General features: G+C 45.6%; 1 protein-coding gene across 1 annotated transcript in view; it reads left to right on the top strand.

The window, feature by feature from the left end:
* The window catches only part of POU2F3 (POU class 2 homeobox 3), an 86,944-nt gene that overhangs the window by 48,292 nt on the left and 14,749 nt on the right, over nt 1-23,903 (top strand). The window contains exons 4-6 of the mRNA XM_023517351.1: nt 17,118-17,222; nt 18,454-18,556; nt 21,345-21,540. Coding sequence (XP_023373119.1) covers nt 17,118-17,222; nt 18,454-18,556; nt 21,345-21,540 — 404 coding nt within the window. The remainder of the gene's footprint in view (nt 1-17,117; nt 17,223-18,453; nt 18,557-21,344; nt 21,541-23,903) is intronic.

Raw genomic sequence — 23,903 nt, 5'->3', positions numbered from 1 at the left:
AGCCGAACACCCCCCTTGATGACATCTCAAAGCGTGTGTGATCCTAATAAGGGACCTGGGCCATTGCTGTGGCTGGACTCTTTAAGGGCTTGGAAGTAGGTTTTACAGACCACTTATGTAGCTAGGGGCCTAGGCCTATAAAGATCTGGACGCCCAGTCACTGGGGGTAACTGGTGGTGCCAGCAGACACCAGTGTTAGAGCAATTCTGTGTTCCTAGCTCTGGGCTGAAAGGAGTGATCAGGCCGAACTTAGACACTAAGGCAAGCAGCACTAGGCCAGAGAGGGTTAACTAACACTACTCTGCCTGGGAGGGGGAGCAGTGAAGCTGCCTGAAAGCAAAGAGTTGACCTCTGACATGAACTAGAACCAACTTCCTTCCTGAGTCTTGGTGCTTCCCCTTTCAGTTAACCTGGCAGCCTGGGAAGAGAGCAGCTTCCTGGTTGGAGGGGCACTCCCCAGTGCCTGGCCGTGCCCACGTGGCCTAGGAGGGATGGGCATAAAGCACGGAGGGGAGCAGAGGGGTCTGTGGTTCATGATTTCGCCCAGGATATGGCAACTCAGCAATAGCCCGGTGTTTGTATAGTGGGCTGCCCCCAGCCCCCAACTCAGGCAGGCCTCTGAGGGCATAGGATCTGGGGAGAGACCCACTTCTCAAGGGGCCTCTAGTTTCCCTCTTTCCCTTGGTTCTGAGGATTTCCAAGTACTGCCTGGTACTTGGAAGAACCAATGAAAGTCCTCTTGGGAATGATGGAGGCAGAGAGGAACAGAGAAGTAGGCATCTTGACTCTGGTTTGCATGAGCCCTGACCCTGGCCTCTACCTCCCCATCTCTCCCTGTCAAGCACAAGTTCATCTTCCCAAACTCAGCTTAAAGAGGTCATTCCCAGGTGGGCCTCCAGGACCACCTTCTCCACCTTCTGTACCTTGACAAGCTTCTACTGTGTGTGTGTGTGTGTGTGTGTGTGTATGTGAGTGCGTACACTTGGGTTGGTGACTTGGGGCCACCAACGCCCCTCTGCTCTTTGCGCTGCTCTAACCCTGTCATATTTTCTCGTAGCCAGTGATCTACAAAAACTCACCTTTTTTTCCAGAAAGGCAAGCTTGTTGGCTTTATGCAAATGAAGTGTGGAGTGGGCTCCATCCAGTTGGCTCTGGTAAATATTTCTCAACTCCACCCATTGCTGGCTGGGCCTGGGAGCTGTTTACCAAGGCATCTCAGCCATTGGCTTGGTGGGTGTTGAGGCCCTACCGTCTCAGAACATAGAGTCTGTGTATAGGAGTCAGACTAACCCAGTGTGACGTTGGTAGTTGGTTCAGCTAACTATCCCAAAAGCCAGAACAGGGCCTTTTATAAATGCCCCTTAGAAGTAGTGTGGCTGTCCTGGGTGGTTTTAAGGGAAATAGTGTGGCTAGGGACAGCTAGTGAGTCTGGATATCACGATGATTTTATTTTTTTATTTACTTTTTTTTTTGGAGACAGAGTCTCACTCTGTTATTCTGGATAGAGTGCTGTGGTGTCATTGCTCAAAGTAACCTCAAACTCTTGGACTCAGGTGATCCTCCTGCCTCAGTCTCCCAAGTAGCTGGGATTATAGTTGCCCACCACAGTGTCTGGCTAGTTTTTCTATTTTTAGTAGAGGCGGGGTCTCGCTCTTGCTCAGGCTGGTCTCAAACTCCTGACCTCAAGCAATCTGCATGCCTTGGCCTCCCAGAGTGCTAGGATTACAGGCGTGAGCCACTATACCTGGCCTATGACTTTATTCTTCAGAAACTGTGGAGACAAATTTGAGTTGAGTGTGTAGCACTGAGGTGAGCCTCATTCACAGACTCAGGGTCCCCAAGGCCATCTGTCTGCTCCTCTCAGCAGTGTCCCCCTAGGTCCCCACTGTGCTGGCACAAGGGCGTTCTTTTTGCTTCGTTTTATCCTGTGTGTAGATACATTTATGTGTCTATAATACAATGTCTCATGACTCAGTCTTCGACGTCTGTAGTAAATTTAAAAAGGAGAAAATGTGAATTTTTACAATATTATTATATAATTCTTTTATAACTCGAGATTTTTCATTTCTTGGTGTTAAAATATGTATAGCATATAATGAAATGACGGTCAGAGTAGGTGATATTAGTTGTTTTAATATTCTTATTTGGCAAAATAAAACAACCCTTTCTGAACTCTCAAAAAGAAAAGATTTATGGACGGCACCTGTAGCTCAATGGGGAGAGCACTGGCCACATATACCAAGGCTGGTGGGTTTAAATCCAGCCCAGGCCAGCTAAAATCAACAATGATAACTGCAACAACAAAATAGCTGGGCATTGTGGCAGGCCCCTGTAGTCCCAGCTGCTTGGGAGGCTGAGGCAAGAGAATTGCTTAAGCCTGAGAGTTTGAGGTTGCTGTGAGCTGTAATGCCACAGCACTCTACTGAGGGCTGCACAGTGAGACTCTGTCTCAAAAAAAAGATTTACTTGTCATGAACCTCAAATGTCCAGGAACCAGTGATGTCAGTCTCACCTAGTCCTAATATACAAATTCTACCGCTGACACCCCACTTCTCTGCCAAAGCTCTTCTTGGAATTTCAAGCTGATTACCTAGAATGCAGCATAATCTAGGCTAAGCAGGTTGAAATGTTAAGGCCCCATCACCTCCCTGTGGTCACTCTGCCTACCTCTCCTTCAGGGCTGAGTCTATCCCCTTCATTCCATATTTAAAAAGGGTCATCACCCCCAATTCTTCCCCTTTCTATGTAAATATCCTGAATTCTGTATGTTGTACTTCTGATTGCCTTTCTTAAAACATTATAATGCATGAATACTTTCTGGTTGTACAACATTTACTAATAGAGTTAAAAAGGAAGTTTTCTTATCTCTACTTAACCTTAGTCCTCTTCCCAGAGGTAGCTCATTTGATCAGTGTGGTGAAGATATGTCTAAAAGACTTACTATATAGTATAAATGGAAATGTGTTGTTTGTGGAGTTTAAAAAATACCCACACATATATAAATTATACTGCACGTATTCTTTTGCAACTTTCTTTTAGAGCTTAAAAATTATATTTGTAGGCTCGGTACCTGCAGCTCAGTAAGTAGGGCGCCAGCCACATACGCTGAGGCTGGTGGGTTCGAGCCTGGCCTGGGCCTGCTAAACAACAATGACAACTGCAACCAAAAAATAGCTGGGTGAGGCGTCGCCTGTGGCTCAAAGGAGTAGGGCACTGGCCCCATATGCTGGAGGTGGTGGGTTCAAACCCAGCCCCAGTCAAAAACTGCAAAAAAAAAAAAAAATAGCTGGGTGTTGTGATAGGCACCTATAGTCCCAGCTACTTGGGAGGCTGAGGCAAGAGAATTGCTTGAGTCCAAGCGTTCGAGGTTGCTGTGAGCTGTGATGCCATGGCACTCTACCGAGAGTGACATAGTGAGACTCTGTCTCAAAAAGAAAAAAATGTATATATTTATAGATTGTTTCATGGCAGTATATATAGAATTACGTGATTTTTGTAATGAACACATACTATGCCATTGTTTTAACATAACTTTACTTTTTCATTCCCCTATGGATGGATATTGAGTAACTTCAAAACTGTTTTTTTTTTTTTTTTTTAACAAACTATGATAAATTCCTTGAAATTGTGCCTTTTGGCCTTCAGGTGCACATGCTTTGATCTGCCAGGCACCCTAACTATGACATGTACAAGTCACAATCACCCTAACTATGACATGCACAAATCACAATCACCCTAACTATGACATGCACACAAGTATACATGTAACATTCGATACTCAGATGAGATCTGGCTGGGCCAGAGCACAGTGTGGCGATTTGTTCATCACATTTCCTCCTCCAACACATTTTCAGTGAGCACTGTTTGTTTATTGTGGGGTTGTTGCGCCGGCCTCAAAAGGCAATAACAAGATTTGCCTTCATAGAAGGAGTGTGGTCAAGGAGGGGAACCTCCTTCAATTCAGATATTCTGCTTCTGTTAATGCAGCCCATCCCACGGATTTTCTAAAGATAATAATGTTGCACTGTAGTCAGTTAACACCTCTTAAGCTTTCTTTAATATAAACTGTGGCCTCGACTTGGGTAGTTGATTTTTGAATTTTAAGTAAAGGATTTTTACAGTTGCTCCTATATTTTATTCTGTGACTTTCTTCCCTTCCTGCCATATTTCAGGTTTTATTTTGAATCTTGATGTCCTTGTGAAGAGGACTAGCTGGCTCTGCCCCTCATGTGGAGATTTAATAAGGATTCATGCTTCATCCAAGTCACTAATAGCATTCTTCATAAGACCGGGCCATAAGCGGGGTCCTATGGCATGCCCTTGGAGACACCCCCCTGGATGGCAAGGACTCATTGTTAATCAGCTCTATCTCAGCCCACATGACCCTGTCTTGACCTCCAACAATAGTACCTAAATGTGTGTATACATACTACACATAGAGTCCAAGAAACACTCTATGAAAGGAAATCAGCCTAGCTTGGCATGACTTTTTAAGTCATGTGATGTGGTAGACAGAGAGTTGATTCTGGATTCAGTCAAATTCAGATACTAGCTCTGCTAGGCCTAGGTGCAGAATTTAGCTCTACCCTTGCCTCACTGTATGGCCTTTGGGAAGTAATTTGACTTTTCTGAGACCCAGTTTCCTATATTTTAGCATTGTTGAAAGTATTTATGCATTAATTCCACATCTATTGAATAAGCACTTGCTAAGTGGTGACTATTCCACTCTATGCTGGGCAAGCCATCATCAGTAAAATAAGTATGCAAAATCATTATCGTTGTACAATTTTGGTGACAGAGATACAGACAGACCTCCCTGGAATAGGTTTTATAGACATTGAACTCTAACCCTTGCAATCTTGATGAGTATTAGATATTATATCCTGTTTGTTTGTTTGTTTAAACAGAGTCTCACTCAGTCACCCTCAGTCGAGTGCTGGGGCATCATAGCTCACTGCAACCTCAAAAGCTTGGGCTCAAGAGATCCTTCTGCTTCAACCTCCTAAGTAGTTGGAACTACAGGTGCCTGCCACAATGCCCCAGCTTGATTTTCTATTTTATTTATTTATTTATTTATTTTGACATTGCCACATTGATCTTCTATTTTTTTTTTTAATTGTTGGGGAATCATTGAGGATACAATGACCAGGTTATACAGCTTGCATTTGCTGGGTGAAGTCCCTCTATTAATAGTGCCCCACCCCCAAGAGGTGTGTCACACACTGTGGCCCCACACCCCCCTCCCTCCTTCCCTCTCTGTCCTCTCCTATTCCCCCCTCTCTCCCCACCATCTACTAGCATCAATTGTCCTCATATCCGAATTGAGTATATTGGATTCTTGCTTCTCCATTCAATGCATTTCAACTCTACCCAAATTAATACAAAAGATGTAAAGTTGCGGTCCTTTTTAGTGGCTGTATAGTATTCCATGATATACATATACCAAAGCCTGTTAATCCATTCCTGGATTGGTGGGCATTTAGGTTGTTTCCACAATTTGGCAATTGTATTGAGCTGCAATAAACAGAATGGGGAAAAGATATTTGCATATTATGAATTAGACAACAGCTTGATAACTAGAATCTCCAGAGAACTCAAATGAAGCAACAACAACAAAAAAAGCCAACAATCCCCCATGTCAATGGACAAGTGAGATGAGTAGAACCTTCTCTAAAGAAGACAGACGAATGGCTAACAAGCATATGAAAAAAATGTTCATTATCCCTAATTATTAGAGAAATGCAAATCAAAACCACCCTGAGTTATCACCTAACCCCAGTGAGAATGGCCCACACCACAAAGACACAAAGACTCAAAGCTGCAGATGCTAGCGTGGTTGTGGAGAGAAGGGAACACTTTCACACTGCTGGTGGGACTGCAAACTAATACAACCCTTTTGGAAGGGAGTATGAAGAATCCTCAAAAAACTCAAACTAGACCTCTAATTTGATCCTGCAATCCCATTACGGGGCATCTTCCCAGAAGCTTTTCTATTTTTAGTAGAGACGGGTCTCATCTCGCGTGGGCTAGTCTCCCAAATCCTGATCCCAAGTGATCCTCTTTGCCTTGGTCTCCCAAAATGCTAGGATTACAAGCATGAGCCACCACGCTTATCCTTATTATTTTCATTTTATAAGTAAGGAAGCTGGTATGTACCATTAGAGAGTCCCTTGGCTCAAATCCACTCAGCCTTTTGGTAACAAATTGGGTCATGGCAGCCCCAGCTTTATAGAGTTTAGCTTAAACTGTTGCGTGGGTTCAACCAACCATGTGCATCAGGTCCTGTCCCAGGCTAATAAGGGTGATAGGATAGATGTGCTCAAGAAAAATTAAACCAAAGGGCAAGCCCAGTGTTAAAGAGAGCCTCATAGAGGTGAAGCTTATTGCCTCACTTATCTGAAGAACCAGCAGCCTCGCCTATTTAGATAAAACCCAGCTGAGAGTAAGAAAGAAACAAAACCTCAAGCCAGGCCCTTTCTCAGAGCCTTCACCTTTTATTTTGGAGACAACGTTATACTGAGTTTAATGATTTAGTTTTAAGATTAGCTCTTAGCAAATAAAAGCTGCAAAGTCAAGCTGGAATAGGGCTGCTTGAAGCAAGAATACTAATAAAAGCAGAGAAAATCCTGCTGGTGAGAAAGGAGGTAACAATAATCCTGGAAAAAGCAAGCTCAGAGCTGTAAAAAAATAGTAGTCTGGGGCCATATAGTGTATACGCCAGCAGAGGTCAAACACTTCAGTATCCCCAAGGGCATGGTTGCTTTTAAAAGGAGTTTGAAATTATAACTCTGAGTCAGTGACTAAATTATCTTTCAGGTACTCTTTAAAGGTAAATAGAGATGTATTTAATACCTTTTAGCAAGATCGTCATTCAAAAATAAACCAATAAACATCTATCCAAAACTGAGATAAAAGGCTCTCTGGTGTTTCAAGGGATAGATTTCAGTGACTTTGAAAATTTATTTATTTGGGAAAGCTGTCTCAGAAAATCCTAGGCGTCTGAAAGGCATGCTGAATTTTAAATTTGATGACTTGGGTTCCGATGGCAGCTCTCCTGCTAACCAGCTGCGTCTCTTGCACACACCTTTCTCGGCACTGTTTCCCTCAAGTCCGAATAACATTGCCTGCCTTTTCAAACTCATGAGAGTATTCTGGTAATCCATGGAAGGGAGGTGTTTGAAAGTGCGTTGTAAACTGTAGAACAGTGGTTCTCAACCTGTGGGTCGTGACCCATAGGAACTGTATTAAAGAGCCACGGCATTAGGAAGGTTGAGAACCACTGCTGTAGAAAGTCATGGAAATTTACAAGTGAGGCCTGTGGGCACCTCCCAGGGGTTGCTTGTTGGGAGACAGTGACTCAAGGTGTGGTGAGACAGGTAGATGGATTCCCAATTATTGCTTGAAATATACGTGTATTATATATACATATATGATATAGTGTATATATCTGTTTATTTAAATGTGCCTTTAAATGTCTCAAGCCATGCTTTTCACCAAGCAAAGGAGGAAATTCTACCACTGTGATGCCTTGTAAACCATAGTGTTATAGGTAGACATGTACAATTATGAACATTTACTGATTTTAATCTTGTTTTATCTAAATAATTAGCTTTTAAAAATCAACACTGCTGAAATATATGGCTTAGAAAGTGTCTACCTTCTTTTTTTTTTTTCTGAGACAAAGTCTAACTTTGTCACCCTGGAGTAGAGTGCTGTGGCATCATAGCTCACAGCAAACTCAAACTCTTGGGTTCATGCAATCCTCTTGCCGCGGCCTCCCATGTAGCTGGGTCTACAGGTACCTGCCACAATGCCTGGCTACTTTTTCTTTTGTTTTGTTTTCTTTCTTTCTTTCCTTTTTTTTTTTTTTTTTAGTAGCAACGAGGTCTCACTCTTGCTTAGGCTGGTCTCAAACTCCTGAGCTCAAGCACTCTACCCATCTTGGCCACTGTGCCTGGCCAAAAATGTGTCTATCTTTTAGAGCCCCAAAGGTTTTCTGCCCAGTCTAGGATTAGCACTTTGGTTTAGGGGCCTTCACATGATTTTATGTGGCAGTCATTTTAATCCTACAGGCATTCAACAGAGAATTCCTGAAATAAGTAGTCCTTTGCTATAAAAGATAAACTTTAGGGGTGGAAACATATTTTACATCCTAAAAGCTCTCCATTCTGTCTCTTTCACTCAGTTCCCGCTGCTTCAGCCTTCAGTGTGTCCTCCAGAGTTGGTTAGACTATTGCAATGAATAGCTTTTTAACCAGATGCCCTGCTTATGCTCTTCAAAGCCATAATCCACATCTGTTAGGATAATTGGGCTAAAACTAAAATCCCTCCATGCCGTACCCCTCTGCTCTAGTCACACTTGGCCCTCAGAGTCCAGGCTAAACCTCTTTGCACACCACGCAAGTCTTCTGTCCTTGGCTAACAACCGTCCTGAATGGCTTAGCTCCTGAAGAGGAAGCACTGTCCCACCTTTTGTGACTTTGGGCACATGACTTCTGCTTCCTGGGATGCTTTTCTTTACCTTTTTCTGCCTGGCGAGCTCTTCATCCTTCAGGGCTGCCCAGAGGGACTTTTCTTCTGAGAGCCTGCCTCATCTTCTTCCCTCTTCTTAGCTCTCCTCCTCCCCCCAACAACCTGAATCACCTTTCCTGTGCTGCCCTGTGCCTCCTTCTGACTGTTAGAATGTGTAAGACGGGCCTGTAATCCTAGCACTCTGGGAGGCTGAGGTGGGAAGATCCCTTTGGCTCAGGAGTTCAAGACCAGCCTGAGCAAGAGCGAAACTAACCGTGTCTCTACTGAAAATAGAAAAACTAGTTACTTAGGAGGCTGAGGCAAAAGGATGGCTGGAACCCCAGAGTTTGAGGTTGCTGTAAACTATGATGATATCACAGCACTTTACCCAGGGCAATAGAGCGAGACTTTGTCTCCAAATAAATAAATAGATAGATAGATAAGTAAGTATATCACACTGTAGGAGATAACTTCTTGATTCCCATGGTCTCCTAATTAATTTGGGAACCCTCTATTCATCTTTGTGTCCGTGGTATGTGATAGATATTTAATAAATGTTGAACTAAACTGAACTGAGAAGGGGACCTTTATGGGGCAGGACACCTCTGCGTTTAACGCATGCCATGCAGAAGACCACCTGTTCCGCTGCTGTTGGAGCAGACGAGAGCACTTCACTTTATTTAGGGTGTCATAAGGAGACAAGGGTCAAGGAGCTCACCTTTCCCAGAAGATCACTCCAACAGATGAAAATTGCCATAGAAAACCATTGGTTTCATTTATCCAATACTTAGACTTACAAGGGCAAGCTTCCAAGTCACAGGCTTACCCAGAAAATCCCAAAGAGAATCCTTTTCAGAGCTGTTGGAAACGCTCCTTTCAGTAACTATGTACGCCACCCCCAGGGAGGTGCTTACCCCAACTCTTTATTATATGTGAAAACAAGGTAATACACCGAAGAGACAGGAGTCAACCAGCACATCTTAGTAGCTTCCAAGAGTCCAGAAATTCTGGGTGGGAGACCCAGTGGAGCCGCCTCATACACGGGCAGAGGGAGGGGTCTGGAGCCCAAAACTCCAAGTGCAAAGTCAGCCTCTCCTCTTCCTAGCTGTGTGACATGGGGAAAGCTGCGTAAGTTCTCTGAGCCTTGGTTCCCACATCTGTAAAAATGGTTGGGTAAGATTAATTCCCTCACTAAATTGTCGTGAAGAATAAATGACTACATTTGAATGTGCTTTTTCATCTCTAAAGTGCTTGAAATAATCATTTCTCTTTTGGGCGGCTCCTGTAGCTCAGTGAGTAGGGTGCCAGCCCTATATCCCAGAGGTGGCAGGTTCAAACCCAGCCCCGGTCAAATAATAATAATAATAATACTTTCTCTTTTTCTTGAGCTGATGCTCATGAAACTAATCTCGGTAGGGCTTTATAACCACGAGCTGCTCCTGCACTCGTGTGCATGCGTGTGTGTGTCCAGAAGTGGCAGGCTCCGGTACTTCCTGTACTGACTTCATTTGGAACCGCATAGTAAAATACACACTGAAATGGAGATTTTGTGGCATGCACGAGCCTTCCCCTTCTGCTCTTCACCTCTGAAACAGCAAATATCAACCCCCTGCAGCCAATTTGTATATGTGAGAGTCAAGGACGTACAGAATGCTGGCTCCAAAGCCAAGTGTATTGTTTCCGTATCAAGTAGGTATGTGTTCCATCTGTATTTGAATCTTACCCTGCAGACTTATTGAGAACTCTGAGTGAGGACCATTCTTTTGACTGAGAGTAAATCTCCTTAGGGCAACAGGATGAGGGCTGCTACTGAGTTACTACTAAGTAGTAGAGGCAGGGTAGACACCAACATCAGAGACTTTCATTGAAATAGCCAATTGGTGGTGCCTGTAGCTCAGCCAGTAGGGTGCCAGCCACATGCACCGAGGCTGGCGGGTTCAAACCCGGCCCAGGCCTGCTAAACAACAATGACAACTGCAACAAAAAAATAGCCAGGTGTTGTGGCAGGTGCCTATAGTCCCAGCTACTTAGGAGGCTGAGGCAAGAGAATCACTTGAACCCAAGAGTTTGAGGTTGCTGTGAGCTGTGACGCTACAGCACTCTAACCAGGGTGACAGCTAGAGATTCTGTCTCAAAAAAAAAAAAAGAAAAGAAAAGAAATAGACAATTAGACCTATGCCATATAGTAGAACTGAGTATTGGATGGGGAGTTAGGAGACCTGTCCTTATCAGCCCCTGGCTTGGTCCCCAGGCCTAGCTTGTGGGGGCAACTCTAGCAAATTACTTTCCCCCTCCAGGCTTCAGAAGTCATATTTGTAAAATAAGCCAGATGATGCCTATGTTTCCTTCCTATTCCAATGTGGAAGGAAAGGAATCAACACTTTTTTGAATATCTGCTATGTACCTGGCACAACCTGCACCAAGCTACCTTGCAGAGTCTATAATTCTATGACCCCAACACACATAGTGAGTCAGGATGGTGCAGAAGAACTATGGAGTCAGGCAGACTTGGACTGAATCTCAACTCTGTTATTTACCAGCAGTATGACTTGAAGCAAGTTTAACATCTCTACACCTCAGTCTTTTCATCTGTAAAGTGGGTCTAGTAACATAATAAGCATACTTAAATGCTTATAAGTCTACTCCCACTCTCTCTTTTATACATTATAAATTTCTTAAGTAGATTCCACCTCGGCTTATTTCTCTTTTGTAGAGGAATAATCTAGGCCTAGAGAGATGAGTTAAGTAACTTAATATTAGATCATGCCACTAATTAGAGGCTGGGATGGGACCCAAAGTCAGGGCTCCTGATTGATTCTGAGCCTTGTGCTTTTTTCCTGGATGTCTTTGTATCATCTTCAGCTGGGGACAGCAAAATCATACATGTGGCCTTCTAATTTCATGATCATTCCTTTTTATGCACAAATTTAGGAAGCAAGAAAACCTTCGTCTTTCTTTGCTGCACTCCTTTTAACAAAAGGATTTGTTATATAAAAGTTGGATTCAGTCAAAAGACTCACTTAAAGACTAGGAAGGCCACTAGTTTCCTTTAGGCTGAAGGTTCTCCCTCCCATGGTGACACTTCCCAAGAAATAGTCACCAGGCTTGGAAACAGTTCTCAAGAGTTTGATGTTTAGGCTCTGCACCTGTGGCTCAAGTGGCTAAGGCACCAACCACATACCTGAGCTGGCGGGTTCGAATCCAGCCCGGGCCCACCAAACAACAATGATGGCTGCAACCAAAAAAAATAGCCGGGCATTGTGGCAGGCGCCTGTAGTCCCAGCTACTTGGGAGGCAGAGGCAGGAGACTCGCATGAGCACAGGAGTTGGAGGTTGCTGTGAGCTGTGATGTCACAGCACTCTACCCAGGGGGACAGCTTGAGGCTCTGTCTCTCTCACACACACACACACACACACACACAAAGAGTTCGATGTTTAGCAAATCACCCTACCCTCACCCTACCTCCTGCCATTTCATTCATCTCTGTGGTCCAATCTAAAGTTCTGTCCAAAGAACCTGAGAGGGTAGCTTTGTCCTCTGTCTAACAAGGTAGGTCACCAGGAGAGCCACCAGACTGGTTCAGAGGGGATCAGGGTCAAAGAAGGCTTCCCTAGATGCAGCTCCCCAGCAGAGGGGACACTGCAGATATCCCAGGAGGGCTCTGCCACAGGTGACTGTCTAAAATAGTCCAAGTCCTGGGTACCATAAAACATTTGTGATCAGGACCTACCATACTCCCCCACCCCCCAGCCTCAGGACTTATATCCAGAGGGAGAAGAAAACCGTAAGGGTTTATAAGGAAAGGGTTTTTCACATATGTGTCAGCACTAGCAGTGCCATCTCCTAAAAACTGAAGCCAGAGCATTAAATAGCATGGCTGTTAAGCTTGTAGCATTTCCAGAGCAGATGCAAGCTGGAAAAACAAAGATGTCTCTTTAGAAAGCTACTTGTCAGGGGTAGCAACTCCAAATGGCTCCAGCCTCCTAAGAGAGGCTCTCTTCCATCCTTCCTTTGCATGGAAGTTTGATGTTCTCAGGGTGATGGTCCCAGTTTATATACACAAAGGTACATCTGTGCTGGTCTATCGTTGATCTGAGTACAGAATAGGGACCGGAGGAGGCCATCTGCCTAGCCACTAGAAGCATCTGAGGAGGCAGGAGTCTTGGGCTCTTAGGGACTAGCCAGGAACCCTGGAGAGAGGAAAGTCCCCCCAAGCAAAGTCACAGCCAGCCTTCACGCTGTTCACCTGAGGTAAGCTCCCTGCCTGCCCCATTCTACTACTTGGAATATATTTTTAGAATGTTTTCGTGAGGAATGCATCAGCCAATCCTTTATAGATCAGTTACAAAACAGAAACTCTTCCTTACTGCTAGAGAGAAGAGTTGAAGGGGGGAGAGGGGGTTAAAAAAAAAAAAAGTCCTGCCTGTAATTGAAGGCAGGTTGGGAGATGTTCATGCTTTGAAACGCTCCTTCTTGTGAAATGTTTATGAAACACTTTCCACAAACGAGTTATGCAACTGGGACAACAGCTTTGATCATTTTCATCACCAGTGATATATTCATTAGTGTTAGACTGTTTTCCCCCAGAGGGGGCTATGTGAAAATGTCATGGGGAGGGGACTAAAGGCAAGTCCCCCAACCCCACCGGGTCCCCAAAGCAGATGGTCAGTGAGGTCCGAGTGTACACCTGGGCCAGAACACCTCCTTTTCTGTCACCTCTTCTTCTGTCCCTGGAACATTTGGAGTATTGTTTGGTAGAGAGGGCACCAGGGGAAGGTCATTGTCACACTTTTACCAGTGCCTTGCTGTCTAAATTTGTATCTGGCTCTGGAGCTCCCTGGGTGTCTGTCCTCGCGCCTCCTGGCTGGGCGGTAAAGCCAAGTAAGAATGTATAAAGGGCTTTCAGCTCCTCAGAAGTTGCTCGCCTTCCAGAATGAGGCTTCTGCTTTCTAAAGTAGGTAATGTCAGAGAGTTCACAGGGATTAGAAAAGATAATCACCCAGATACCTTTTTACCTCCCTGGTCACTGCCCAAGACTCAGTCTAATACCTTTGCACAGCATAGTGGGTGGAAAAGATCCTAAACTAACAAGCCTTGTCTGGTAGGTGGACAGGACGTCCAATGGCTGTGACAAGGCACAGCGCTGGGGTGGCTTATGTCCCCGAGGCCACCCCGAGCAAAGTCTGGAGAAATATTCCACTTGCGTGAGAAGAGCTACATTGGAAACCCTGGACATGATCTTGAGGATTCCAGGCAGGCTGAGTTTTGGTTGGGTTTTCACAAGTACGGGGGAAATTGGGTTTTTGTCCAATTTGCCTCCGGTTCTCCCATTAGAAGTCGATGAGATCCAACAGAAGCCTTTCTATCTCATCTCCTAGATCCACAGCCCACACCCAGTTGCCTGGAAAGGTTCCAGGCTTTTCCCCTCAACAGCTATGCGAAGGGACTTTTTGGATTTGGGAGGACTTTATTTCTCAGGTTCTTAGTTTCTGTGGCCCTGAGAGTGTCAGAGACATCTCCTGGAGGCTTCGGCACTTGCCCGGTCCTCTTCCCTCCTTCCTCCCTAGCTTGGAGCTTCCCGAGGCTGTTGACCCAAGCTGAGATTTCAGAACTTGTCATCGAGAAAGAAGTCTCCTTGACTGCCTTTCAGTTTGGTGTGTTTAGGATTGTCTTTGGGGGGGGGGGCTACTGTCAGCACCTCACCCCCAGGAGTGATGAATTGTGAAAAATGAGAGTAAAAGGTCCACGGCGCCAAAAGAAGAAACCAGAAGAATCGCACATAGAGTTGTCAGAAAGCCCCAGACTAACACGCAAAGGACTTTTTTTGTGTGATAAAATACTTCCTTTTCACAAGGGGGAGATGGGGAGTGCCCCCAAACAAATTTGGAGGGCAATTGATCCAGGAAGCAGATGAAAGGGTGCGTTTTCTTTTATGATGGTGCTGGTTTCTGAAATTAAGTGTTGCAGGAAGATCTGGCACGGATTCTAACAGATAGCACAGGTTGGAGGCAAAGCACATGTTTTCGAGCTCTGTCATAGCTGCCTCTCCTTATCTCTCTCTCTATTGTGCATAATGAGTCTATAAAGGAACCCTGCCACTTGCCTCTGAGCTGGAGCTGGGCCAAGCTGCCGGAGGCAGTTGCACCAGCAGGATTTCACCTCCAGTTTTCCGTGCTCTCCCTCCGTACCCTGTCCTCCACCCTGCCTCCCCCCCTTCTGAGATGGCAGATGCCCTGGGGCAGGAGGGGGATAGAGGGGGGAAAGGTGGGGTCCGGAGGCTGTCCAGAAAATGTTTGCTTAAGTAAAATCTGCTTTTAGAGTAAAACCCGAAAGTGGTGGTGGTTTTGAAATAAGTTTATTATCTATTTCTACTTTTTGGAAACCTGCTAACGAATGTTTCCCTGGACTCTGGGATGTGGAAACTCTTTAATTTCTAGGGAAGTACTAGGCTGCCAGAGCTTCTTAGACAGAGGTACTTACTAAGTGTGGGAAGGCAGAGCCTGAGGAGCATCAGGAGAGGAAAGGGGGCTCCCTGGAGACCACTCCTGGGGGGTCATACTGTCACTTTCTGCCCCCATCTCTCTCTTTTTCTCCCCTTTGCTTCCAAGGCTGTTTAAGTGAGAAGAATGGTTTGCGAAGACTATTCCTGAAAGAACCATCTTCTTACCCATTTCTGTGATATAGGGCTTCACGTGGTGTTAGCTAGGTCTGTTTTATCTAAGAACGCTGCCGCAAACAAATTGGTATTTGTAATTCCATTTGAGGACTAACAGGGAGAAAAAACTTGCAGTACCATACAACAGATGGGAAACTGAGTCCCATAGCGGCTGAATGACTGTTTGAGACAACATGGTGGCCAGGCATGATAGCTCATGCCTGTCATCCTAGCACTCTGGCAGGCCGAGGTGGGAGGATCACTTGAGCTCAGGAGTTCAAAAACAGACTGAGCAAGAGTGAGACCCTGTCTCTACTACAAAAATAGAAAAACAAGCCAGGCATTGTGGCAGGTGCCTGTAGTTCCTGCTAGTTGGGAGGCTGAGGGAGGAGGACCACTTGAACCCAGGAGTTTGAGGTTGCTATGAGCTAGGCTGATGCTCTAGCCTGGGGGCAACAGAATAAGACTCTGTCTGGAAAAAAAAAAAAAAGACTACACAGTGAGTTAGAGTCAGAGGCCTGGAAACAGGGTCAACATAGCTCCCTGTTCAATGTTTTCCTTCCTGTACTGCATGGGAGACTATGGGGAGGGAGGTTTTACTCACATCTGTTATTCAGTTAACATTCATTGATTCATTGGGTTCCCACTATGGGAAAAGCACACATCCTAAATGTCAGCTCCCTCCCCAGCCTCCAGGGTTACTCAAAAGGATCTTCCTAACTGTTCTAGCAAAGTGTTTCTTTAAGGTACCATTTCCCCCTCCATAGGGATTAAGCACAACTATAGCCGTTAATCTGAAATTTTGACTCAGGTTAAATGAATACAGACAGGAGTGATTCCAGGGTTTCAGTGGTCTTCCCTGTGTAGACTAGGAAAGTTATTTAAAGTAGCCTGTCTATGGCCAAGGGTTCCCATCTGGACAGAGGACAACCAGATGTCCCAATCACAGGGCTTCACTAGTATCTTTTATAAGATGTTGTCCAGGTCTTGTGTTTCCTGCCATATTATATGACTTCAAAGTCACTTTTCTCAGTGGACTTCCTGAAAAGCTGCAAGAGGGCAGTCACCCTCAGGGAGGCAGGAGAGGTGGGCACAGGCAGTGCTTCCTGCCCTGCCCTTGGACACCTGGGAAGTTCATGAGTGGGTGGTTTGTGCTGCCACTGAAGGGTAATAGAGACTGGAGAGAGTTTGGAAACCACCAAATTCTCAGGCCCCTCAGGCTGCAACTGCAACATTGGTTGTGAGGGAGACTTGTCCCCACCTGTGGGAATATAGGCAAAGGCTGTCATCAAAGCCACCTAGGCAAAGATGGCCAGCTGCAGGGGTAGTTTAGCACCCAGATGATGGAAAGGGTTGGAGAACAAAGGAGAATTGGGAGTGAAAGATAGTCCTCCAGGTCAGTGGTTCCCAGACTCTGGGGTTTCACAGACAGGGTTCCATGCAGGAAAATAAAGAACAGAATTTGGGGGAAATCAATAAAGCATTGCCTGTTTTTTACTCTGCAAGGTCAGGAGTTTTAAAAATCTGCTTTAGGGTCACCATCATTTTCTAAAAGAAATTCAAACATCTCATCCTCCTAAACGGAAAAAAAAAGCATCATCTCATGATTTCGAAGAATTTAATCCGTTAAGCTTTATTTTTAAAAGTCACTATTATTTCAGTGAAGAAAGCAAAACCATGCTAGGTAGCAACACAGCCCCAGGATGGTGTTTGGATAGATCTAAGTGGGCTCCCTGTGTTGCAGATCAGCACCCCAATGAGTTTCTGACCAGATGCCCTGGCCTAGAGGGTACACACAGGCAGGAGAATCGGGCTGCAGCCCGGGAGGCCCTGGGCCAGCTCTTTTCTTTCCCAGCCTGTCACTCATCTGCCTCCATCTTCTGGCCATTTGCATTTCTGTCTGCCTGGGCAGATCCAGAATTGACAGTCTCCTCCTGCCTTCACTTGCAGATTAAAACAGAGGACCTCAGTGACTCCCTGCAGCAGACACTCTCCCTTCGGTCATGCCACCTGACTCAAGGTCCTGCCATGATGTCCGGAAACCAAATGTCTGGGGTAAATGCCAGCCCACGTCGTGGAACCCTGATATTCTCAAAAGGCCAGCGCATTTAACTCGATCTCTCTGTGAACTGCTAGACCTCCACACTTGGCACTGTGTGGATTCATATTGGTCCAGAGAACCCCCTGCAGGCAATGTGGGAAACGAGATTTGGAGGCCTAGGGGAGGGGAGGGGGTTCCAAAACGGTCCTCTTAAACGGTGAAGCCTGGCTGGGGATGTGGAGAAGTAGGTCTGCCTCTATTTCCCTGGGACAAAAAGGGACCAGTCTTGCCAAAATGAAGAAGCTAACAGCCATGCCGCTGGTGCCTGCCAGCCACGTTCATGGGAATCCTGCGAGGACAGCTACTGCTACTGCTAAGAACATTCCGACCCCAGTGGGCCCACCCTGCCACCCCCAAGGTTTTATGTCAAAACCAAACTAGAAGGCTGAGCTGTGGAAGACACATGTCCTGAGACAGTGACAGCAAAGGCCTGAGAGGCATTCACATGGCAAGCCCACTTCTTGGGAAGAAAGAGCCACCCCATCTCTGGAAAACCATTCCTTCCACTCCTCACTCAGTAAGGTTTACCAAGTCTTCTCTACATGCCCAGATCTAGGCTCAGCCCCACGGGGACACAGAGCTCTGGGTCATGGAGGATTCCCAGATACCCCAACACTCGCATTATTATTCCCATGTTCCAGGCTGGTGGAAGAGACCCGAGTAGATGGACTTTCTGTTTAACCAAATTGGTTTTATAAAGAAGTAATGGTTTCCTCCATCCTCCAACTCCCACCCCAACACCCCCTAGGAAAGGTTCAGGCGTAAGAAGTGGCCAAGGCATGGCTTTAGCTTAATCAACTGGCATGAAATTTTATAAAAACATTGGACAGCTGGGATTGCACGGTCATTTCTAGGATAAACCTTTGAAAGATGGGAAATACCCAGTCTCTGCCTTCAGGGCATTTAGTCTTGTTGGGAGACAAGACTAAAACACACAGATTAAATTATAAGGCAGGGGCTAAGTAACAATGTTGCAAGGACAGCTTGGCTGGGTGCAGAAGCTGTGACAACACCAACAATGATGGAATAGTTACTATAGGCCAGATGCTGGGGAGACACAGTGGCATAAGGCAAGGTCACTGCCCACAAACTCTTATAGTCTGGAGACCCATATGGGCAGCAGGCAGATGGAGCTAGTGTCCCCAGCTTGTACATTCTGTGATGTCTGTATCTTTCCGTGTGTAGGACATGGCTTCCCTGCATCCACTCCAGCAGCTCGTGTTGGTTCCCAGCCACTTACAGTCCGTATCCCAGTTCCTGCTATCTCAGACCCCACCTGGGCAGCAAGGTAAGAACCCTACAGGAGGCTCGGCGCCTGTGGCTCAAGCGGCTAAGGCGCCAGCCACATACACCTAAGGTGGCGGGTTCGAATCCCCAGCCCGGGCCCGCCAAACAACAAATGATGGCTGCAACCAAAAAATGGCCAGGCGTAGTGGCGGGCGCCTGTAGTCCCAGCTACTTGGGAGGCTGAGGCAGGAGACTCGCTTGAGCCCAGGAATTGGAGGTTGCTGTGAGCGTGATGCCATGGCACTCTACCCAGGGGGATAGCTTGAGACTCCGTCTCAAAAAAAAACCCAAAACAAACAAACAACAAAAAAAGAACCCTACAGGAGAAAGGGGTGTCCACTGCTGATGCTCACCAGGGAGGGGTTCACTGGGGAGGGGCTCACAGGTGAGTTGCTCAGCCCTCTGGTATTAAGACCAGCTTGGCCACCTCAGGGTTTGAGTAAGGGACCCCAGCAGTGCTCCTCTCGGCCCCATCTCCTTCTCCACATCCTCTTCCCAGCCTCCTGCTCAATCTTGTGGAGAATTGAGATGGAAGGTGCAGGAGTAGTAGAGGGCTGTACAGTACAAAGAAAGAGAAGCATCCTGGGAAACGCAGCATAGACAAGTCCCAATTCTTCGGAAATCGCTCCTGGACAGGGATTCAGACTCAGCTCCTGGAAGCCTGGCTGTGATTCTATTTGGATAGAGCAGTAGTGCCACCCACAGGTTGTAGAATGGGTTTTTGGGTTTTCTTTGGCCACGGAAGTTACTCCCTGGCCAAGAGCAAACAGATTAAACTATTAATAACAATAGCATTTCTTGAGCACCACATGCCAGGAGCTCTGCGAGTGAGTCTCCTGACATTTCTCAAAATAACCTTGTGTAGTAGGTGGTCATATTATGTCTCTGGTGACCTACTAGAGAGTTCATGGAGGACTCCCAGATGGCCCAGCACTGGCATTGTTATTCCCATGTCTGGGCTGGTGGAACAGGACAGTTTGACTGAGATCCGTGCTCGTGGCCATCACGCTATGCAGCTTCTCCCACTCCCATCTTCACCAACTGTGGCTGAAAGCGATGGAGAAGGTATAAACTCTCCTCTGTTGTACAAATCCCACATAGAAGCTTTGGAAATCCAGAATCCAAACAAAACGCAACTCTGCGTTCCATCCTAGCACCTAGCCAAATTATGGTCTTTGTCTTTATTTTTCAAGGCATCTCAGAATATTATTATGATGAATGAGAACATATTATTTGGCTTTTTTATAATTAATTATTGTTATTAAATCATAACTTTGTACATTGTACCCCATTTATGGGGTTCAGGGTACTGCTCTGATATACAATGTGAAATGTTTACATTAAACCAAGTAACACATTCATCACAATTATACTCATTTCTTAATAGTTTTGAAATGTACCATTGCATCATGCAGATTTGGTGAGGTCCCCCAGAATGCCCTCCCTTCTCCCATATCCCCTCTCCCCACCCTTCTCTCTCCTTTTCCCTTCTATTTTATGGACTATAAGAGAACATATTATTTGAACCATAAAGCATTTATTTTGGCTAAACAACACACATCATACTCCTGGCATGAGAGGGAAGATAACAATTTATTCAGTTTGTTTTTGGAAGACTGGAGAATGATATGAAATGGAAGCATATAACCAGTGAGGTTAGTGTGTGATGCGCGGGGAGAAACAATTCAGAATTTGGAGTCAGAAAAACTCACTGGTTAAAAAAAAGAAAATTTACTGTGTGTCCTTAGGAAACTTACCTAACCTCTCTGAGCTTCCATTTGCTCCTCCATAAAAATGGAATAATAATAAAACTCTACCTCACAAAGTTGTTGAGGGTTATTTGAAATAAAGTATGTGAGGAGGCTTTGTGCGTTTCAAAATGCAATACAATTTAGAATTGCTATTAATACTCAAGCCTCTAAAATCCTAGTCTGAGGTTCCTTACAAGAGCTTTCTTGCTTATTTATTTTAATAATGAGCGATTAAGGCCCAACTTTTTGAGACCAATGAGCATAAAGGTCAATGTCAGCAGAGGCTGTACATCAGTGACCCCAGAGCAGCCTGGGGACAACAGAGGCCCCAAGGCACTCTTTTGCATGGAGAGATTAGGGTTGGCCTGCCCCACTGTCTGTCTGGGTGGTTTGATGGCTGCTGGGAGAATGAGAGGACCTGTTGGTGGCCCTCTCAAGAGGGAGACCACTTGTCATCGCCACCAAGCTGGCAAAGGCCTTCATGAGCAGCTTTACTGGAGAGGGAAGTAGGAGGAGATCCCCCAGACAGTACAGTGAGCAGGTGAAATCCATACTATTCAGCGGAGCCCCAGAATTTGGCCCTTCCTTCCAAGTGTAGAATGTCCTGGTCTGGCCAGTGGCTTGCTGCCCTTTAGAGCTGTGTGGCCTACACATTTGGTCTGACATCTTTGCAGACTGGGCTTTGTCACCATCTCAGCTACTGCTCCTACTTGAGCCCCTCCTCTCCTGGGTCCCCTCAGCCCTGAGGATCAGATCCCTAGCCTTCGCTCCTCTCCAGACAGGCAGGCAAGCAGGAGGACTGGTTTGGGGACTCCTGTTTACATCTCTGTTTATCACTGTGTCTGGTTTGCCTCACCTGTATGTGGCAATGCCTGGCAGTGCCATGGGGGCCTCTCCACAGGCTTGAGGTGGGTTGAGGGGCCCAGATTAGGTAGCAGGGGGTGGGGACAATTACTGTGGTTCCAGAGTTATAGAGCTTGGCTTTCAGATGGTCTGGATTTTATTCCTCTGTTTCTTTGTCCCTCCCCTTTCACCCAGGTCTGCAGCCAAATCTCCTCCCCTTTCCACAGCAGCAAAGCAGTCTCCTCCTCCCACAGACCGGGTCTGGCCTAGCCTCCCAGGTAAACAACCACATTCTTCCTGCTTCCTCTAGGGATATCTTGTCTCAACAGAGCTCAGCCCACTGGTTTTCACCCAACCCATTTAACAGGGCACAAGGGGCAACCCAAGCTACAGCCAGGGAGACCGTTTACCCAGTAGCACAAGGGGAGCAGAATTAGAGCCCAGAGATCCCAACTCCCAGGCTAGTCTTTTCTGTACCACAGATGCTGAACCTGAGCCCTAAACAGGCCCCAGCATCATTCCTTTGAGAACCAGGGGTCAGCTAACTTCCCAGACATACCAAAGTGACCACCAGCTGTGCCTAGGTGCTATGGAGCTACAAGGGCAGGACTAGAATGCCATAGCCCTGATGTGTGTACCACAAAGTCAGTATCTCTTGACTCTGGGCCACTATTTCAGACCACCTCCTGCGGTGGAGATGTGTGTGGGTCCAGTGGGCTGAAGTCTGAGAGAAGGGCTGTTTGCAGAGCTGCCTTGGTTCCACATAGCACCTTTTTGGCAGGGTGTCTGACTTGGTGACAGAGATATGAATTATATATCTTAGCTGCCACCTCTCCCCAGATCTAGGTGACCCCATAGAGTAAACAACTTGCACAGTTGCATGAGATGGCTCTGCACAGGAGGATGTGCGGAATGGTTGGGAATGACTGCAGAGATCAGACTGTCTCTTCCACATATTAAGATCTTCATGGCTCACTAAGGGCCCTGGCTTTGGAGGCCTGGAGAAGCCAAAGAAAACACCTGGAAAGGGGAGGGCGCCATCTAGTGGTTAAAAGGAATAAGAACATCGGAGTCATGAGCCGCTTTTCACCTCCTGCTGGCTGCCCTCCCCAGAATCTCCAAATCATAGATTAAAGTTGGGAGAAATCTTAGAGAGTATTCAGTATCAATGCGCATATCTTACAATATTTGAGCAGTGTGAAACTGGTAGCAGAGAGATCACGTAAACAATTATTAAGATCATCCTGGGGAGGGGTAATGAGGGTTCCGCTTAGCGTGGTGGGAATAAGGATAAGGATGAATGAGGAGATTTTGGAAAGTTGAATCAATGCCATTTAGCTACTGATTGGATGTGAATGAGGGGAAGGAGAAGGTCTTGCAGAGAACTCAATAAGCATTTGTGAAATGAAGAACAAATAAATTCATGGAAGTTTCAAAGAGGACTAAAATTTTATTCTGAGGGTCTGGTCTATGGCATCTTCTCCCAGTAAAAGCAAGACTAAATGTGCAGTGGTTTCAAATCCTTCTGTTCTAAAAGACCCTTCACTAGGAAAAAGAGTCTTTCATATCTCTTTGGTCTTTTTACCATCTTTATCCTAAGGCTGCCTATCTGAATAGTAAACCTGCATATCTTGGAAGAGGGAAAAAGTAATATATGTATATTTTTGAGACAGAGTGTCACTATGTTGCCCTCGGTAGAGTGCCATGGCATCATAGCTCATAACAATCTCAAACTCTTGGGCTTGAGCTATTCTCTTGCCTCAGCCTCTCAAATAGCTGGGACTATAGGGGCCCACCACAATGCCCAGCTTTTTTTTTGTTGTTGTTGCCATTATTGTTTAGTAGGCCCAAGCCAGGCTCAAACCCACCAGCTCTGGAGCATGTGGCTGGCACCCTAACCACTGAGCTATGGATGCCGAGCTGAGAAAATTAATATTAATATTAACCCTAGTCTTGGAAAAGAGTAAACCAAGGAGGAGAAAAGAGGGTAAATTCAGCGCAAGTTATCCACATGGGCAGTAGCATCTGAGCTGGACATAGTACCTGGACTCTTAGGTCTGGATTCCACTCTGTGTAACAGTCAGTGTCCTTAAGATTGGAGTCATTCTTGATCCCACTGGGTACAACATGGTCCTAGGTTTAATGGTACATTTTCCTATGAAAATAAACTCAAGAAAGAATATTTTTCATCAACTACAGATGAGATCAAGGTTCATTTAGATAGCACAGATCTAAATACTTTTAACTAAAAATAAAACAAAGCACTTTCGTGAAGGAAAATGGTTTAGAAAGTAAAATGGCACCTGTAAGATTTTGAAATTTTATGGAAGCTCTGCTAACTTCTTGAATGTCCTCTGCTATTTTCAGTTAAGGCCTATTGGACATCTTAGTTACCTTACTTTGTGGAAAAGAACAGACAAAACAAACCACCTTTTGGTCCAATTCTGAGATTTGTTTTTGGAATCATTGTAAACAACCCTGCTCACTCCTTTTATGGTGGAAGCCTGAAAGGAGGAAGTAACCTGCTCAGAATCAAAGACTGAGTCATAGACTAAAACCCAGAAAGCCACCTCCCTATGGAGCTCCTCCTGTTTCTAGTCCAGATATCTTAGTTATTTACAATACCTTCACAGAAACTCCAACTTCCATGCCATTGAACAAATAGGACTCAGATGTATCTAGGGATCTGTCATCCTCTAAGTTGGTCTATTAGTAAAAAATATCAGAAAATGTCATTCAATCTGCTGCTCTTTG

The sequence above is a fragment of the Otolemur garnettii genome, unplaced genomic scaffold (genome assembly GCF_000181295.1).
Source record: "Otolemur garnettii isolate 467f Iridium unplaced genomic scaffold, OtoGar3 scaffold00108, whole genome shotgun sequence".
Lineage (NCBI taxonomy): Eukaryota > Metazoa > Chordata > Mammalia > Primates > Galagidae > Otolemur > Otolemur garnettii.
This window is presented reverse-complemented; position numbering and strand designations above follow the sequence as displayed.